This window comes from Nicotiana tabacum, chromosome 17 (assembly GCF_000715075.1).
Source record: "Nicotiana tabacum cultivar K326 chromosome 17, ASM71507v2, whole genome shotgun sequence".
Taxonomy (NCBI): Eukaryota; Viridiplantae; Streptophyta; class Magnoliopsida; order Solanales; family Solanaceae; genus Nicotiana; species Nicotiana tabacum.
Window position 1 is genome coordinate 119,134,588 of NC_134096.1, and position 13,803 is coordinate 119,148,390.

Genomic DNA, 13,803 nt, shown 5'->3' on the forward strand with positions numbered 1-13,803 from the left:
CTACATCTTATAACACTATACATTTTATTTTTAAATGTGTTATAGCATGTTGGATGCCGATACTTAGACTCGATCACTCCAACATTAAAACTCAATATATATTTAATTTACTAAGGCCGTCAGGTAGGTCGGTTTTAGCCAAGATCCAAATTATAAGTACAATTTAATATTTAACACACACACACACACACACACACACACACACACACACACACACACACACACACACACACACACACACATATATATATATATATATATATATATATATATATATATATATATATATATATATATATATATATATATATATATATATTCTCCAATCGTGTGATTTGACCGAGTATATGTTGTTGTTGCAATTTAAGTTTTAATATAGCACTACATCTTATAGTACTATACATTTTGTTTTTAAATGTGTTATAGCGTATTGGATGCCGATACTTAGACTCAACCGCTCCAACATTAAAACTCAATATATATTTAATTTACTAAGGCCGTCAGTACGCCCGAAGTCGGCCGATTTTAGCCAAGATCCAAATTATAGGTACTATTTAATATTTAATTAATTTTGTACGTATATACATACACACATATACACATACACACACATATACATACATATATATCACACGATTTTGGCAGATTTCTAGTAGTGTCATGCACAATTCTAATTTTCAAATACCATTTTCGCTTGAAGAATAATTTCACTTTTTTTCCAGGATTTCACAATTCTTATGTCCAAACGCCCACTGGATTTTGCATGTCAAACACTTGCCAAATAAATTTCTTACATTAACACATCTTCATGAGCTATTTTAATTAACCAACGACGGATTCGTGATTCATAAATACACACCTGGAACGTATAACTCCTTATTAATATGCTAATCCAGCTTCATCTTATGGAGAAGAAGTGATAAAAATTCTGATTAAATTTCTATTAATCAGACATATATAAAACTTATGGTAATATCTGGTGGCGAAGCTAGGAATTTTCTTGAGTGTTCAAATTTGAAAGAAGTGAAAAAAATTCTCGACAAAGGGTGTTCAATATGTGTTATATATCTCTAAAACGTAATATTTTAGTTATATACACAGTGTAATTTTTCGACGAAAGATGGTCAATTGATCAGTCTTAATTATGATCATGTGGTTGTAAGATTTTTCTACGTATATTGGTGGCCCAATAGGTTTAAGACCCGTAATTAATATTTAATTAATGAAAAAATCTTATCCGTCTGATCGGTTACTTGATGAACATACCAGATTAAGTGAGAACCTCTATAAATTGGTCATCTCCCCGGGTTACCATATTTTTTCTATTCTCTTCCGTCATTAAAGTCGGCGGTAACGAAAGGTAGGGCAAGAGGCGAGAAACCATTTCCATTAATTAACGCTTCCGCTTTGTGATAATGTCTTACGATTCAGATATGTTTTCTGTAACAATTTTATGTAAGATTATCATGTTCAAGATCCTGCCATAAATTAATTTTTATGTTTATGGTCGCTTCGTCCCTGGTAATACCCTGTCAGTTTAAAATATATTTTACACAAATACATTGAAAGATTTTTGTTTTGAGAAAAAGGTATTCACATGCTATAGTACTGGATGATAAAAGACCATGAAAAGATAAAAAGGATTCACGTGCTAGTAGGTAATCAGAAGACCCATGCACATGCACGCATGCAATTTGTTCTTGTACCTTGAGCCTAGGAGGGCCCTCAATTAAAAGGGTCTTAATTAATTTAATTCCCCATTTCATCTTCAACCCGTCGTTATTAGAAGCCTTTATCGTAAACCTTGGTCATGCAACCAGAGAAGAGCTACATAGTATTAACAGAATTTAACTAATTAAATTCCCTTCTTGAGGTTCAAATCTTAGTTGACTACTTATGACACTCTTAATATTTTTTGAATCACCTTATTAAAATGCATGCAACGTCACAAGTCTCAAGAAATGAAGAGGGTAGAGGTCACTTTCATTTTCAGTAACCTACTGAATTTACTACTGGCATACAGTAAACAAGGAACGCCTTAAACTTGATGATTTGAGGCTAGTGTTTCTGGAGGAGCAGGTTAAAGTAGCAAATAAACAGTATAATAACTATTTGTACTGATGGTTGTACAGTGAACACTCAATAATTTATGTCACAAAAAGTGAAATGTGAATCCCAAAGAGTAAAATGAGTTGGCTCTTTTCTTTGTTGGGACACTGGATAATCAATGCTTGAGGTGGTGAGAGGGTTGGGGGGTGGCAGAAGACAAGAAAAGAACAGGTATAGTTAATAGTTGTATTTCATTATTTGGATAATGCAACCATCGTGGAAGTAGGAGGGGATTCAATGTTAACCTTGACATCAGAAAACACTAAAATTTAGAAGGATTTCTTCAATTCTTCTTAATCCCAAGATAAAGAAAAACAAATTTCCAAGATATTAGAGGATAGTTAATTAGTCTTTTTTTCACGGTGGTAGATTCAAGATTTAGATGATGCAAAGTTCTATGAGTTTTGAAATACATGCTTATATTAACTCTATTTATACTAGGTTTTTTCACCCATATATAGGTTCTAAACATAAATTGTGAGTTATGTTGAACTTGTAACACCCATCTGGTTCGCCGATGCTTTTTTCTCCCCCGTTGCATAGACTCCTCGTTCCTTAGGCAAGCTACAGTGTCTATGTCTTAGCTGACTAAAAGGCACGTTAGACCAGTAACCATATCGAATAATGAACATGTAAGTGATGGTATTGCACACAATATAGATAGGGGAATGTTGTAAATGGTGATAGGTGACAATAGTGAGTGTTTTTACCAAAAGTGCAACCTTATATTAAAAAAAAGGTAACGCATCTGGGCTTCAGAATTTACTCAGAACCAACCCTTTCTTTTGCAATGCTATGGGAGCCAAGAAGGAGCATCTTTTTTAGACAAACACTTGGATACTTGTTGGAGTAGTAACTGTTCACACTTAGAAAATTATTTACGCTCTAATATAATACATTTCCAAAATCTTGGGAGCATTTATCCCATAGCAGAAGATGAAATTATAATCTTATAATTTCCGAATAACCTGTCTTTAACCAAACAAACCCCTTTAATTTTTAATCTCATGTTTCTATGTGAGGAAAGTACCAAATTTACTATTGGTATCTTTTCCCTCTTGGGTCTACAAGCATGAATGTAAAATGGTCTCTGTTCACACATACTGAAAAATTTGTTGTTATGTATACTTTATCTAGCATGCATATGTGGTAGGGTCATACTCCATTGAAGCAAATTGGGGGACACACCTGAAAGTCCCATGCTCTTCTATACTTGTATATTTGTACTTGCTTTTGCTCATTCTATTAAAACATACAAATTGATTTCCCACAATTTTAATTTTAACCTTACAGTAGCTTATGCAAAGCTACTATTTAAGGGCCCAATGTCACAGTGGGTTTATTATTAAAGCAGTTGGCAAGTGCCTAAAAAAAGCTAAAGAAGCCAAAAGCTAGAAGAGAGAAAGGAGGAGAATACTTGGAATCTGGATCCCCAATGAATCATCAGCTTCAAATATCATCAGAAGAAGATGGATCATCAGAAGAAGAGGAGGATGAAGAGGAAATTTTTCAAAAAAATGGAATTGAGAACCTTGATAGTCATTGCCAAAACCAGAACTTACAGCAGCTGCCAATGCCACTCTGCCCAAAACCAGCAAAATGGGCTAATTTCACAACATATAAAGAAGAATTGAACAAAGTAACAAAAGGTATGAAGCTAAAGAGAGCCAAACAAGATGTGATAGAAGTTGACAGAGGCCGAATTATTCGAGCCACGGGAAGAAAAGACAGGCACAGCAAAGTTTCAACTGCAAAGGGTCCGAGGGACAGACGAGTTAGGCTTTCACCAAACACTGCAATTCAGTTCTATGATGTGCAAGATAGGCTTGGCTATGGCCGTCCAAGTGAGGCCATTGATTGGCTGATTAAAAAAGCTAAAGCTGCAATTGATGCTCTTGGTGAGTTTCCTAAACTTAATGCCAAAATGCAGTATTCATTTGATCAACTTCTAGATGAAAGCAAGGTACAGAGCCCAAGATTTAGACAACAGAATTGTGGCATTCCAAATTCTGAATGTGGAGTACTTCAGAACCACCAGCAGGAGGTGAATTATGACATCCCAATTCAGAATGTGAGCTTGTTTTCGTCAGCTGATGGTGCCAAGATTCCATTTTTCAGCGAGTTCCAGAGCCATTTTCTCAATTTCCAGTCTTTTCAAGAAGACACAATCTTTTCTTCTAGTGATCATCAAGACAGCCTTTTAACCACTTCAATTAATCCTTTGGATTCCAATTCCAATTTGGAAATGACTAGATATAAAAGAAGTCTGAATGGGAATGTTGCCAGTTCAAATTCAGGAAATGGAGAGGATTATTCTTCATTTAGTTTATTAGCACATCATTTCCCATCAGTTTTAAGTGAAAAACAGGTAATTTCTCATAGGGAACCCCTTCAGTCCAGCTTTTTTCCTCTAATCAGTGGTGATACATTGAGCACACAACTTCAGACCCTTTCTTATGATGGTTTATCAGGACAGATTTCAAGTGCACCAAGAATTCAAGGGGAAGAGGAGCAGGGCACATTTTCTGCTCTTTGAACCACAGCAACTGCTCCTGTATTACTCATTTATAAGGCTAGCATTTCTTCACCAGAATATATCGATAGACTTGCTACTTTCCTTTCCAGAATCTTTTTTGACTTTTTTGGGAGCTGAAATCTCTGCTGAGTGGACGTAATGCAGAATCTCCTATATTATTATCTTTCCTATATTGGGTACGAGATGTTTATCCAAATTATATAACCCTCTTGTCTCTAATTAAGCTTCTTTTTATTTTTGTAATTTTACCTCAATTGGATGATCAGCACCTCATCAAAAGATCCATAATACTTATCAATTAGGAGGGGGCACGGGAAGAGAAGAAGAAAAAAGAAAAATGACAAGACTTAGATATATTAAAAACAAGAATAGTTTAGACGGACCTAATAGAAAGAAGAATCCTTGAATTAATGAAAGGAAGACAAAGATGCGAAAAGGGTGTTATGTATTTGGTCTTATAGCTGTCAAGCAATCAAATCTAAGGGACAAAAGAAAGTGAGATTTCAAAGATTTGTCCATTTTCAGTTAATTATGGGCCGGGGTACATCAGCAGCAATGGTTGTTTCTTAGGTACATCATACTGATACAACTCTCTTGTTAATGGAACACTGATATAGTTGTCAGTTCTAATGCCAAAGGCATTCAATTTAAAAGCAGCACACTACTGATCCACTTAAATGGTGCGTTACAATTGCATGCATTCGTCAAGGTTTTCTTTGTACTAAAGTGTTGATTAACTTTATACAATTAGGAAGGAATAAAGATTCATATGCCATCATTAATTATTATCCCTATACTATAACTTATTGATTTAAATTATGTATATGGAGAGTTTAAAGATTTGTTTACATGATTATAATTAACTTATTATAGTAGGTTAACTTATTAAAGAAAAAGGTATTCACATGCTTATGTAAATATTTCATAAGATTTCGGTTTTTTGAGTTTATCCATGATATAATTTCTATTATAATTCAAGTTTATTTTTCATATTTTTGGTGCATAAAATTATGAAATAACGACAAACAATACAATATATCCAAACATTGTATACATCAAATTAAACGATACAATACAATATAATACTATACGATACATTACGAAACAATACATATCAACCATTTAAACAAGCTGTTACCTATTAAGTAATGCTTATAATATAAATTTACCTTCAAGTGTCTTATTGTATAAATATTTGTACACAATTAGTGCATAAAATTTAACCCAACTAATTTGGATTTGAATTATATATTGCAAATAATTTTTACACCACCAGCTCAACCGGCTGTATCAGTTATTGCTTGGCTTTGCGGGTGTGTGTGAGTGTGACGCTCGTGTATGTGGGGGTTTTCTTGTTCTCCTTTTCCCCTTAGGATAGAAATACATTCCTTAATCAACTTGAGAAAACATAATTTGCTCTGTAGAATCTGACACATATGGAGCTTGGGATTTCATGTGTGTCTTTCCGTTCAGCAATGATGGGTGATAGAAAAGCAACTTCTCGTTCATGTGGGTGGTTGATAGGGCCATTATAGAGAAGGCGTTACCAGCATATACCAAAATCAAGTGTAGCACCTCCGACTACAACCGTTAGGTCCTGAATTCGATTCACGCTAAAGGGAAAGTGTGACAACACTATAGATCCTCCTAATTTGAGAGAATTTTAAAAAAAAAAAAAAATTAGTACAGTGTAGGATATGTTGGCAAATTATTGAACAGAATATCAAGATTTGCAATAATATACAAACGTAGGTACAGCTTTTCACTTGCTTAGGCAGCAGTGATCGTTGGCAAACTAACTATCCATCTATTATTACTAGCATGCTCACATTAAATTTTCCTTGTTTTTTGATGGGAAGAAAGCATTGTTGGCTGTTTTATTTTTGCTTAGTCCTCGAGAAATTTGAAATTATGTGGAATTTGTGGGAATATTTGCCTATTGAACATAAAAAGGTGGCAGCCACGTGAGAAATGGAAAGTAACCAAGATTTTAGGAGGAGAAGGAAAAAAGGTGCAATTATTGAACCCATTTAAGACAATGTCAGGCTTGAAGCAGAAAAATGGTACTAATAACTATTAATGAAGTGGGCAACTGCATTTGTTTCTAAATATCTTTACAAAAAGTCTAGGAGGAATTAGAGAATTAAGGTTTCCAATTCATTGTAAAAAAAAAGGGATAATACATAAAATCCCCCTTGAAATTCTCGTTACACACTTAAACTTTGCTAGAAACCTATCACCCCCTTAAACCAATTACAAGTGGCCATTTTGACCACCTTGAGTGCTGACATGGCAAAGAACTTGCATACACATCTGCTAGGGCGCGTGAAAGTGTAAAGAATTGATCAAAAATCTCTTTTTCCAACCTCTCAAAATATTTGTTTCTCAAAAACATTCTGTTCTTTTGAGAAAATCCGATGGTCCCTGCCGGAAGAAGCCATTGTCACCGGCAGCTTCGTCTCTGTTTTATGTATGCATTTGCTCCGTCAATTTTTAGAATATAACACACATGGAATATGGTTGAACCAAGAAGGGGAAAAGGCTGAAGTGTAAGCTTAGCTTTATTTATGTTATTTTTAGATTTGTTTTAAATAGAAGAGAAAGATTAAAAAAAAAAAGGCTTGCTGCACTCAAGATGAATGAGATATAGTTAAACCTACGCAGACACAAGTAAAAAATGAATTTGTTGGTCACCACTAGAGCAAAGGTAAAGCAAGCACAAATTTTGCCTTCAATCTCTGTCTTTGCTCCACTCTCCGTTGCCAGACAAGATGATTCTAACTTCCAAGAAAGAATTATATGAAACAGTTAGTGAAAGCAAGATGAGCTTTCTATGCTTCTCACTTCATGTATTTATCTTCACTTCAGAAACCGATCTTCACCCACAACCCAAAAAAGAAAGCAAACAAATTCATGTATTGGAAAGAAAAAGATTAAATTATAAATGGAAAAGACGTGGCAGAACGTCTGAATCACGCTCCTTACTTAAGTTTGGTTTTAATCTCTTAGGGTGGTCAAAATTACACTTCAAAAATGTTCAGGTTGGTAATAGGTCCTTCACATAGTTTAAGTGTGTAACTGGAAAGCGAGTTTGGTGGGTGAGGCTGGAAAACAAAATTTCTCCTGCATTATTATTGGTTGGCTAGTAAATTTCCGATGTTAAGAACTCTTTCTTTTTTCCTTTTAAATTAAAGTATTGTTATAAATTCTACCACAAGATCAGATTATCATTATATTATACTTTATTATATGCGGGAAACCCTTTAGTGTAAAATTAATTTACTAAAATATCCTTCAAAAGTTAAACGATTAATTTACCCTCTATCTAAAAGTAAAATTATCTCACATTAAATGATTAATTTCAGCTACTTAATGTTAGCTTACTACTTAACTGGAAGAGCTTTTCATCTTCTGATAACTACTCCCAACCTTATGATATGTTAAGTATGTCGTGTAGCCTTTTCATGTAATGTGTGAATTTTATCTTACACTTTATTAGTAATAAATTGTAGTCTTTTCAGCTTACCTTCTCTTATTAATTCCATTGATCAATTTTTTTTCTCATTCCTTTTCAGAAATTTCACTGCAGTTCTTAGAGTTTCTTCAAATTGTTAAAGCCCCTTTGAATCATTTCTCTCATAGATTCAATTTTTTTGGTTCTTTAGCTTCCGAGTTTCTCCCATTTCGGATTGACAAGAGATTTCGTTTCCAGTTCAGCAAGTTAGTTTCTTTTTCAATTAGTTCAAGATTCAATTTTATGTGATTTTTTAAAAGCTTTTGCTAATGAGTAGGAGTATTTGTGTTGTTTTTAGGTATTTTGGAGAAAGATGTTGGAAGAATTCATCACCAGTAGTTTAGTATATATGATGTGTTTGTCTTTCTTCTTCTTTCTTTCTGCTTTTGCTTTAATTCCTTCTGTTGGATTTTTGGTTTTATGCTTTTTGTTTGTTAAGTATTTTTCGTATTTGGGATTTTGTGTATTTTTTGATTTACTTGGATGAATGAATTGAACATCGCTTTGTGAATTTTTGCGAATTGGTTCTTGGATAAGTATATTCTACTTTTGAATGTTTTAAGATTATTGAGAAAATTAGAGTTGAGATTGAAGAGTTTGGTGCCAATATTGGTAATAATCATTTTTCTTTTATTCTTATTATTATTTCGATTTTGTCTTTGGGTTTGGTAGGAGTGAAATGTTAAGGGGCGGGGGTGGGATTGAACCATCTGAAAGCAAAGTTGGCAAAAAGTATATTGTAAAAATATTATTAGTTTTTGACATGTTCAAGCTTTAGACTAATAAAAAAATATCTAATTATTGTAACTTCTAATCAATTGATTGTCACGGGGTTTCCTTTTGATAAAATTAAGGTCAACCAGTGATAACTAATAGTTTTTTCTTAAGAGCAGAAATGCCCCTGCATTAATATTTTCGACTGGAAGAAGCTAAAAAAATATTATTCCAATCTGTCATAACTGTGATGTTTCTCATATTAAAGATATTAAAACTCCATCTTCTTAGATTGTGCAAACTTGCAACGTTAAAGCTTGACTTTTCATGTTGTTTCCTTGTAGAAATATATTGGTCATAAAATGATTAAAATAACGTTACAATATGAATACAAGTTAGTACATTACACTATTTTGTCTCATCTTCTAAATCAAATAAAACAATATGAATACAAGTTAGTACATTACACTATTTTGTCTCATCTTCTAAATCAAATAAAGGCAAGGAAAATTCATTTATTGAGTTGGTAGTGGGGCGGGGCAAGAAAGTAACAATCATACCCGATATTAGACAACTGTACTTTTTTCTTTAATTTTTGTTTTACAACTCAAAAATACTTTTCAATAATATCTATGCAATTTTACGATGTAGTCATTTGAATAGACCTGGGGCAAGAAAGTAACAATCATACCCGATATTAGACAACTGTACTTTTTCCTTTAATTTTTGTTTTACAACTCAAAAATACTTTTCAATAATATCTATGCAATTTTATGATGTAGTCATTCGAATAGACCTGTTCATCAATTTTAACTTACTTTTCTACTTCAAAATTTTCACCATTACACTATAATATGATTTTTATAGTTTACACTATTTGACACAGGATGCACGTGTCCAAAAACTAGTGGTTATATAAGGGCAAATCCTTGAAATCTCATAGTGTTGAGAAATTACAGAAGATGGTTTTCTTATTTTGTACAAACAAGATTGGACATTTGTTGTACATTTTATGGACGATGACAATTCTGGGTTAGAATACAAAAGCAGGAGATAACTATATTCAAACTCTTAAGCCTTTTCCTTGGGCAGCTGCTCACCGAAATCCATGTTCTTCATCTGGTATATTATTTTGGACTTGCTACTGAGGATTAGGAGGACGACCATTAGCTGCAGAAACACGTGATCCCCATTCCAGAAGCTCTTTGCTAGTATCATCCTTGTGCACAAAGACTTCTATGAAACACAAGGAGTCCTTGTGTGTGCTTGTTGCTGTTGCTATTGCCTCGGTCAGGTCCTCTTCTGTCTTTACCTGCAATCACTTTTCCCATCAGTTTCTGAGGTGCATGTCACACAGAGAACAGTTCGAATTGCAATAAGGGAAGATGTTACAATGTGTTCAGAAATACTGACCTTTGCTGTCCAACATTTGCCTTCACCATTGTGGATAGCATTCACAAGACCAGTGTAGTCCCAATTCTTGATCACGTTATATGGGCCATCATGAATCTCTACTTCAATGGTATAACCGCCGTTGTTGATGAGAAATATAATGCTCTTTTGTGCACATCTTATCATGGTTGAAATATCTTGAGCAGTAACCTTTAAGGCAGATAAGCGTGAGCTTTCTCAATTCCGTTTCTCATATTCACTTATGAAAACAATGACAGTGAAAGTACATTCTTTCCTATGAAGTTATTTCGGAGAAGAATGAATCAAACTTATGTCATTAATCCCTTGTGTAGTTTAGCTAGAGAGCAAAAAAACAGAATCTGTTGTAGACGCTGAAGTAACAAAAAAAATTATTTCTAATGCTAACACATCTCGATCAGAAGGAAAATGACAACAATCTTGAGAATATGATCAGAAGTTCACAACCAATATGAACACTGACCTGGAAGCTTCCATCACCGATGCAAGCAATGATACGTTTGTCTTTAGCAGCTTGAGCATAGCCGAGAGTGGCACCTACTGACCATCCAATGGATCCATATTGCATCTGGAATTCAAACCTGCAAGTATTTGAATACACTTATCTTAACAAAAAGTGGAAGTTTATTATAAAGAAAAGGGACAAAGGTACAACCAGACATCAACTATTTTTGATAATTTTCAATTTGCTCCCCCGCAAGCACAATTTAGAATAAAGTTGAGTCTAGCTTACCCACAGTTTTCAGGAAGATGCAGCTTCTGACAATTGAACCACGAGTCCCCTGTTTCTGCAATCACCGCAGTGTTGCCACTGAGCATATCCTGTGTATGAAAAAGCAATGGGAACAAATTAAAACCTCCAGGGAATATAAGAATTCCTCTTTCATTCTATTGTATGTAGCATCATGAAATCTCTTATACTGTCGAAATTTACACTTCAGTTCTGAAGTGCTCTGTGTTAATCACAATTCATATTTACCTGAATGTGCTTGAAGAGTATATTGACTCGAAGCGGTTCATCCTTCTCGCGTTTTAAGGCAACACCTGGAGGGACATAAATTCGATGGTGATTCTCCAAAGCAGTGCTGTTGTTCTTCAGCTTTTTGGCCAATGCACTCAAGAAATCAGTCATGAAAACCCAACCAAAGGAGGGGCCATTCCCAATAGTCACACGATTAGGTTCAACAACGATCAACTTCTCCTTTTTAATCAGCAACGAGTATCCAACAGAGCTGTAGTCATTGAAGATAGGGCCAACAAAGACATAAGCATCCGCAGATTCAACAATCTCCCCACAGAAACTAGAGCTCACTGCTCCCCAGTAAGTACCAATGAAATTAGAGTGGTGCTCTGGCACCAGTCCCTTGCCAGATGGCATTACTGCTATTGGGTAGCCACAGGCATCAGCAAGTTCCACAAAAGCCTGTTGTGCTTTTGCCACTCTTACTTTTGGACCTCCCACAATAACTGGTTTTACAGACTTGTTCAAGAACTCAGCTGCTGCTTCAACTGCTGCTTCTAATCCTAGTTGATTGCTGGCCCTGCAAATGCATTTCATCTTAATAAAACAGCCTAATAAACCATCGATTGTTTCGCTAAAAGGGAACAGGAGAGAACATACTTTGGAGAAAGAAAGAATGGAACCGGTTCTCTAGCAAAGGTAGGGTGAGGAAGTCCAGGCAAATTGCAGCTTATGCTAATGTAAGCTGGCTTGCTCTCCTTCAAAGCAGTTGAAATTGCAGTATCAATCAATTCATGTGCATCATGCAAGTTATTTACCACTGCCTGTTACATTATACCAACTTGATCACTTTCAACAAACATCAAATGCAAACTATAAAATTAAAACTTAGTCCCATAAAACAAATCCACTGGACATCTCCAGATACATATGTTCAACTACTAATAGTTAAGCAAAATTACCTAAACCAATGTAGAAGAACTAAACAATTAATTTTTAGGTGGAAGTGCGAACAGGTGTCTCTATTCAAGGATTAAGGCTATTAAGCACATACTACATGGGATCAGAGTTAAACTCTATACATTGAATGTCTATAATATTTTTTTTTCCATATAATTACATATAAAGTGAAACTAATAACCTGAAAATTTAAAATTAAGGCAAGTAACCTCTACAGGAGGTTAAATTGGACTGATAGCGTAAAAGAATTTCATCCATAATCAGTGGATATAAGCAAAATTTATGTGATTGAATCTAACTTAAGGTACAATAGTAAAATGAACATATATGCAGGGAATATATGAACATACCTGAGTGCAAGTAACAGTTTGAAAACATCTAAGTTCCTGACTAAAATCTGGCACTCCAATAGTATGATGCAAAATCCTGTTGGTCCCATAGTCATTGGAATTAGGCCCACCAACGATACAAATGAGAGGCAAATTTTCACTGTAGGCCCCAGCAATAGCATTTAGCACACTCAGTCCCCCTACAGTGAACGTCACCACACACGCTCCCACCCCTTTCGCACGTGCGTACCCGTCCGCAGCGTACCCAGCATTAAGCTCGTTACAGCAGCCGATCAAATTCAGCTCCGGCTCGGCTATGAGATGATCCAACAACGTCAAGTTGAAGTCACCGGGAACTGAAAACACGTCCTTCACGCCGATTTGTACTAACCGCCGAGCCAAGTGCCGCCCCAGTGTTCCAATTCCACACGGTGAGCTCGCTGGAACTGAATTGTTACTCTCCATTTCTGAATTCTTTTTCAGATTTAAAAAAAAGGAATTTTCTTTTTGGTGATTTTAGCAGCAAAATTAATTTAAAGTTATGGGTTTGAAGATTGTTGTGAATTGTGATGAAGGGTATCATGGAAGTTTATATATATACTGTACTAGAGTAGTATAGTACGTAGTTGCTTACCGTCAGAGTGATGGTTTTGAAGACAGTGGGCAAAGAAAAAACTGCTATCTGGACACTGGAATGGATGAAAAGCACTACAGTATAAGGTTTCTTGGAAAATAATTGATGGATTATTCAAATGATTCTCTCTTAGGAATAAAAAAAGATTTAAATAATCAATTTCTGTACGTACATCTTGGTTTGATAATGGAGAATAGAAAACCAGTTATTTGGAAGAAAAACAGAGGCGGTCTTGGTTTTCCTAATAAAGCAATTGTTTAATTTTCAACTTAGGCTGCCAGTTGAATATTGAGTACTTGGTTTTGACCCATGTTTTAGTTACAACACGCATAGGTAGGGTACAAGTATCAATATGTTTGTATAGGATCGCCATTCGTACGATTGATCGAGATCAAAACATAATGGATCAAATAAAAACTTCGTAATATCAAGATGGGTTCCGAAGATGGTATGAACGAGCTTCAGGTACAGGTCAATCACCGATTTCGAAGTCCTTATTGAAGCTCGAGTCCGAATCGAACTATGATGAGATGATTTCGAGCTCTAGAAGCAATACCGACCAGCATCGAGGCCGATCGAGCCCAAATCATCACCTGGTTTCGAGTTCACATCGAG

General features: G+C 35.0%; 2 protein-coding genes and 1 long non-coding RNA gene across 4 annotated transcripts; 2 read left to right on the forward strand and 1 right to left on the reverse strand.

Moving 5' to 3' along the window:
- Nucleotides 1-3,308: 3,308 nt before the first annotated feature.
- On the forward strand, nt 3,309-5,330 carry LOC107773633 (uncharacterized). Of its 2 annotated transcripts, XM_075233796.1 has the most exons (2): nt 3,309-4,477; nt 4,581-5,330. In XM_075233796.1, the coding sequence occupies exons 1-2, from the start codon at nt 3,545-3,547 to the stop codon at nt 4,782-4,784; spliced, it is 1,137 nt and encodes a 378-aa protein (XP_075089897.1). In that variant the 5' UTR covers nt 3,309-3,544; the 3' UTR covers nt 4,785-5,330. The 2 variants fall into 2 exon arrangements, with proteins under 2 accessions (XP_075089897.1, XP_016448524.2); XM_016593038.2 differs by having other exon boundaries at nt 3,314-4,785.
- A 2,797-nt stretch (nt 5,331-8,127) lies between these two features.
- LOC142171625 (uncharacterized) lies at nt 8,128-9,898 on the forward strand. The gene is made up of 3 exons (XR_012701446.1): nt 8,128-8,365; nt 8,458-8,513; nt 9,760-9,898. It is a non-coding gene; the product is annotated as an uncharacterized LOC142171625 (long non-coding RNA).
- On the reverse strand, nt 9,768-13,510 carry LOC107772935 (pyruvate decarboxylase 1). Its single transcript, XM_075234943.1, has 7 exons — nt 12,576-13,510; nt 11,926-12,089; nt 11,284-11,845; nt 11,038-11,126; nt 10,768-10,885; nt 10,287-10,475; nt 9,768-10,185 (listed from the first exon to the last, which is right to left on the reverse strand). The coding sequence occupies exons 1-7, from the start codon at nt 13,017-13,019 to the stop codon at nt 10,015-10,017; spliced, it is 1,737 nt and encodes a 578-aa protein (XP_075091044.1). The 5' UTR covers nt 13,020-13,510; the 3' UTR covers nt 9,768-10,014.
- Between the last annotated feature and the right edge of the window lie 293 nt (nt 13,511-13,803).

Coding starts and splice junctions, on each gene's coding strand:
- LOC107772935 (XM_075234943.1), bottom strand. CDS start 13,019: ATGGAGAGTAACAATTCAGTTCCAGCGAGCTCACCGTGTGGAATTGGA. Junction 10,886..11,037: donor CATCTTCCTGAAAACTGTGG/GTAAGCTAGACT, acceptor AAATACTTGCAG/GTTTGAATTCCAGATGCAAT. Junction 10,186..10,286: donor GCAAATGTTGGACAGCAAAG/GTCAGTATTTCT, acceptor AAGTGATTGCAG/GTAAAGACAGAAGAGGACCT.
- LOC107773633 (XM_075233796.1), top strand. CDS start 3,545: ATGAATCATCAGCTTCAAATATCATCAGAAGAAGATGGATCATCAGAA. Junction 4,478..4,580: donor CAGTTTTAAGTGAAAAACAG/GTAATTTCTCAT, acceptor ATGGTTTATCAG/GACAGATTTCAAGTGCACCA.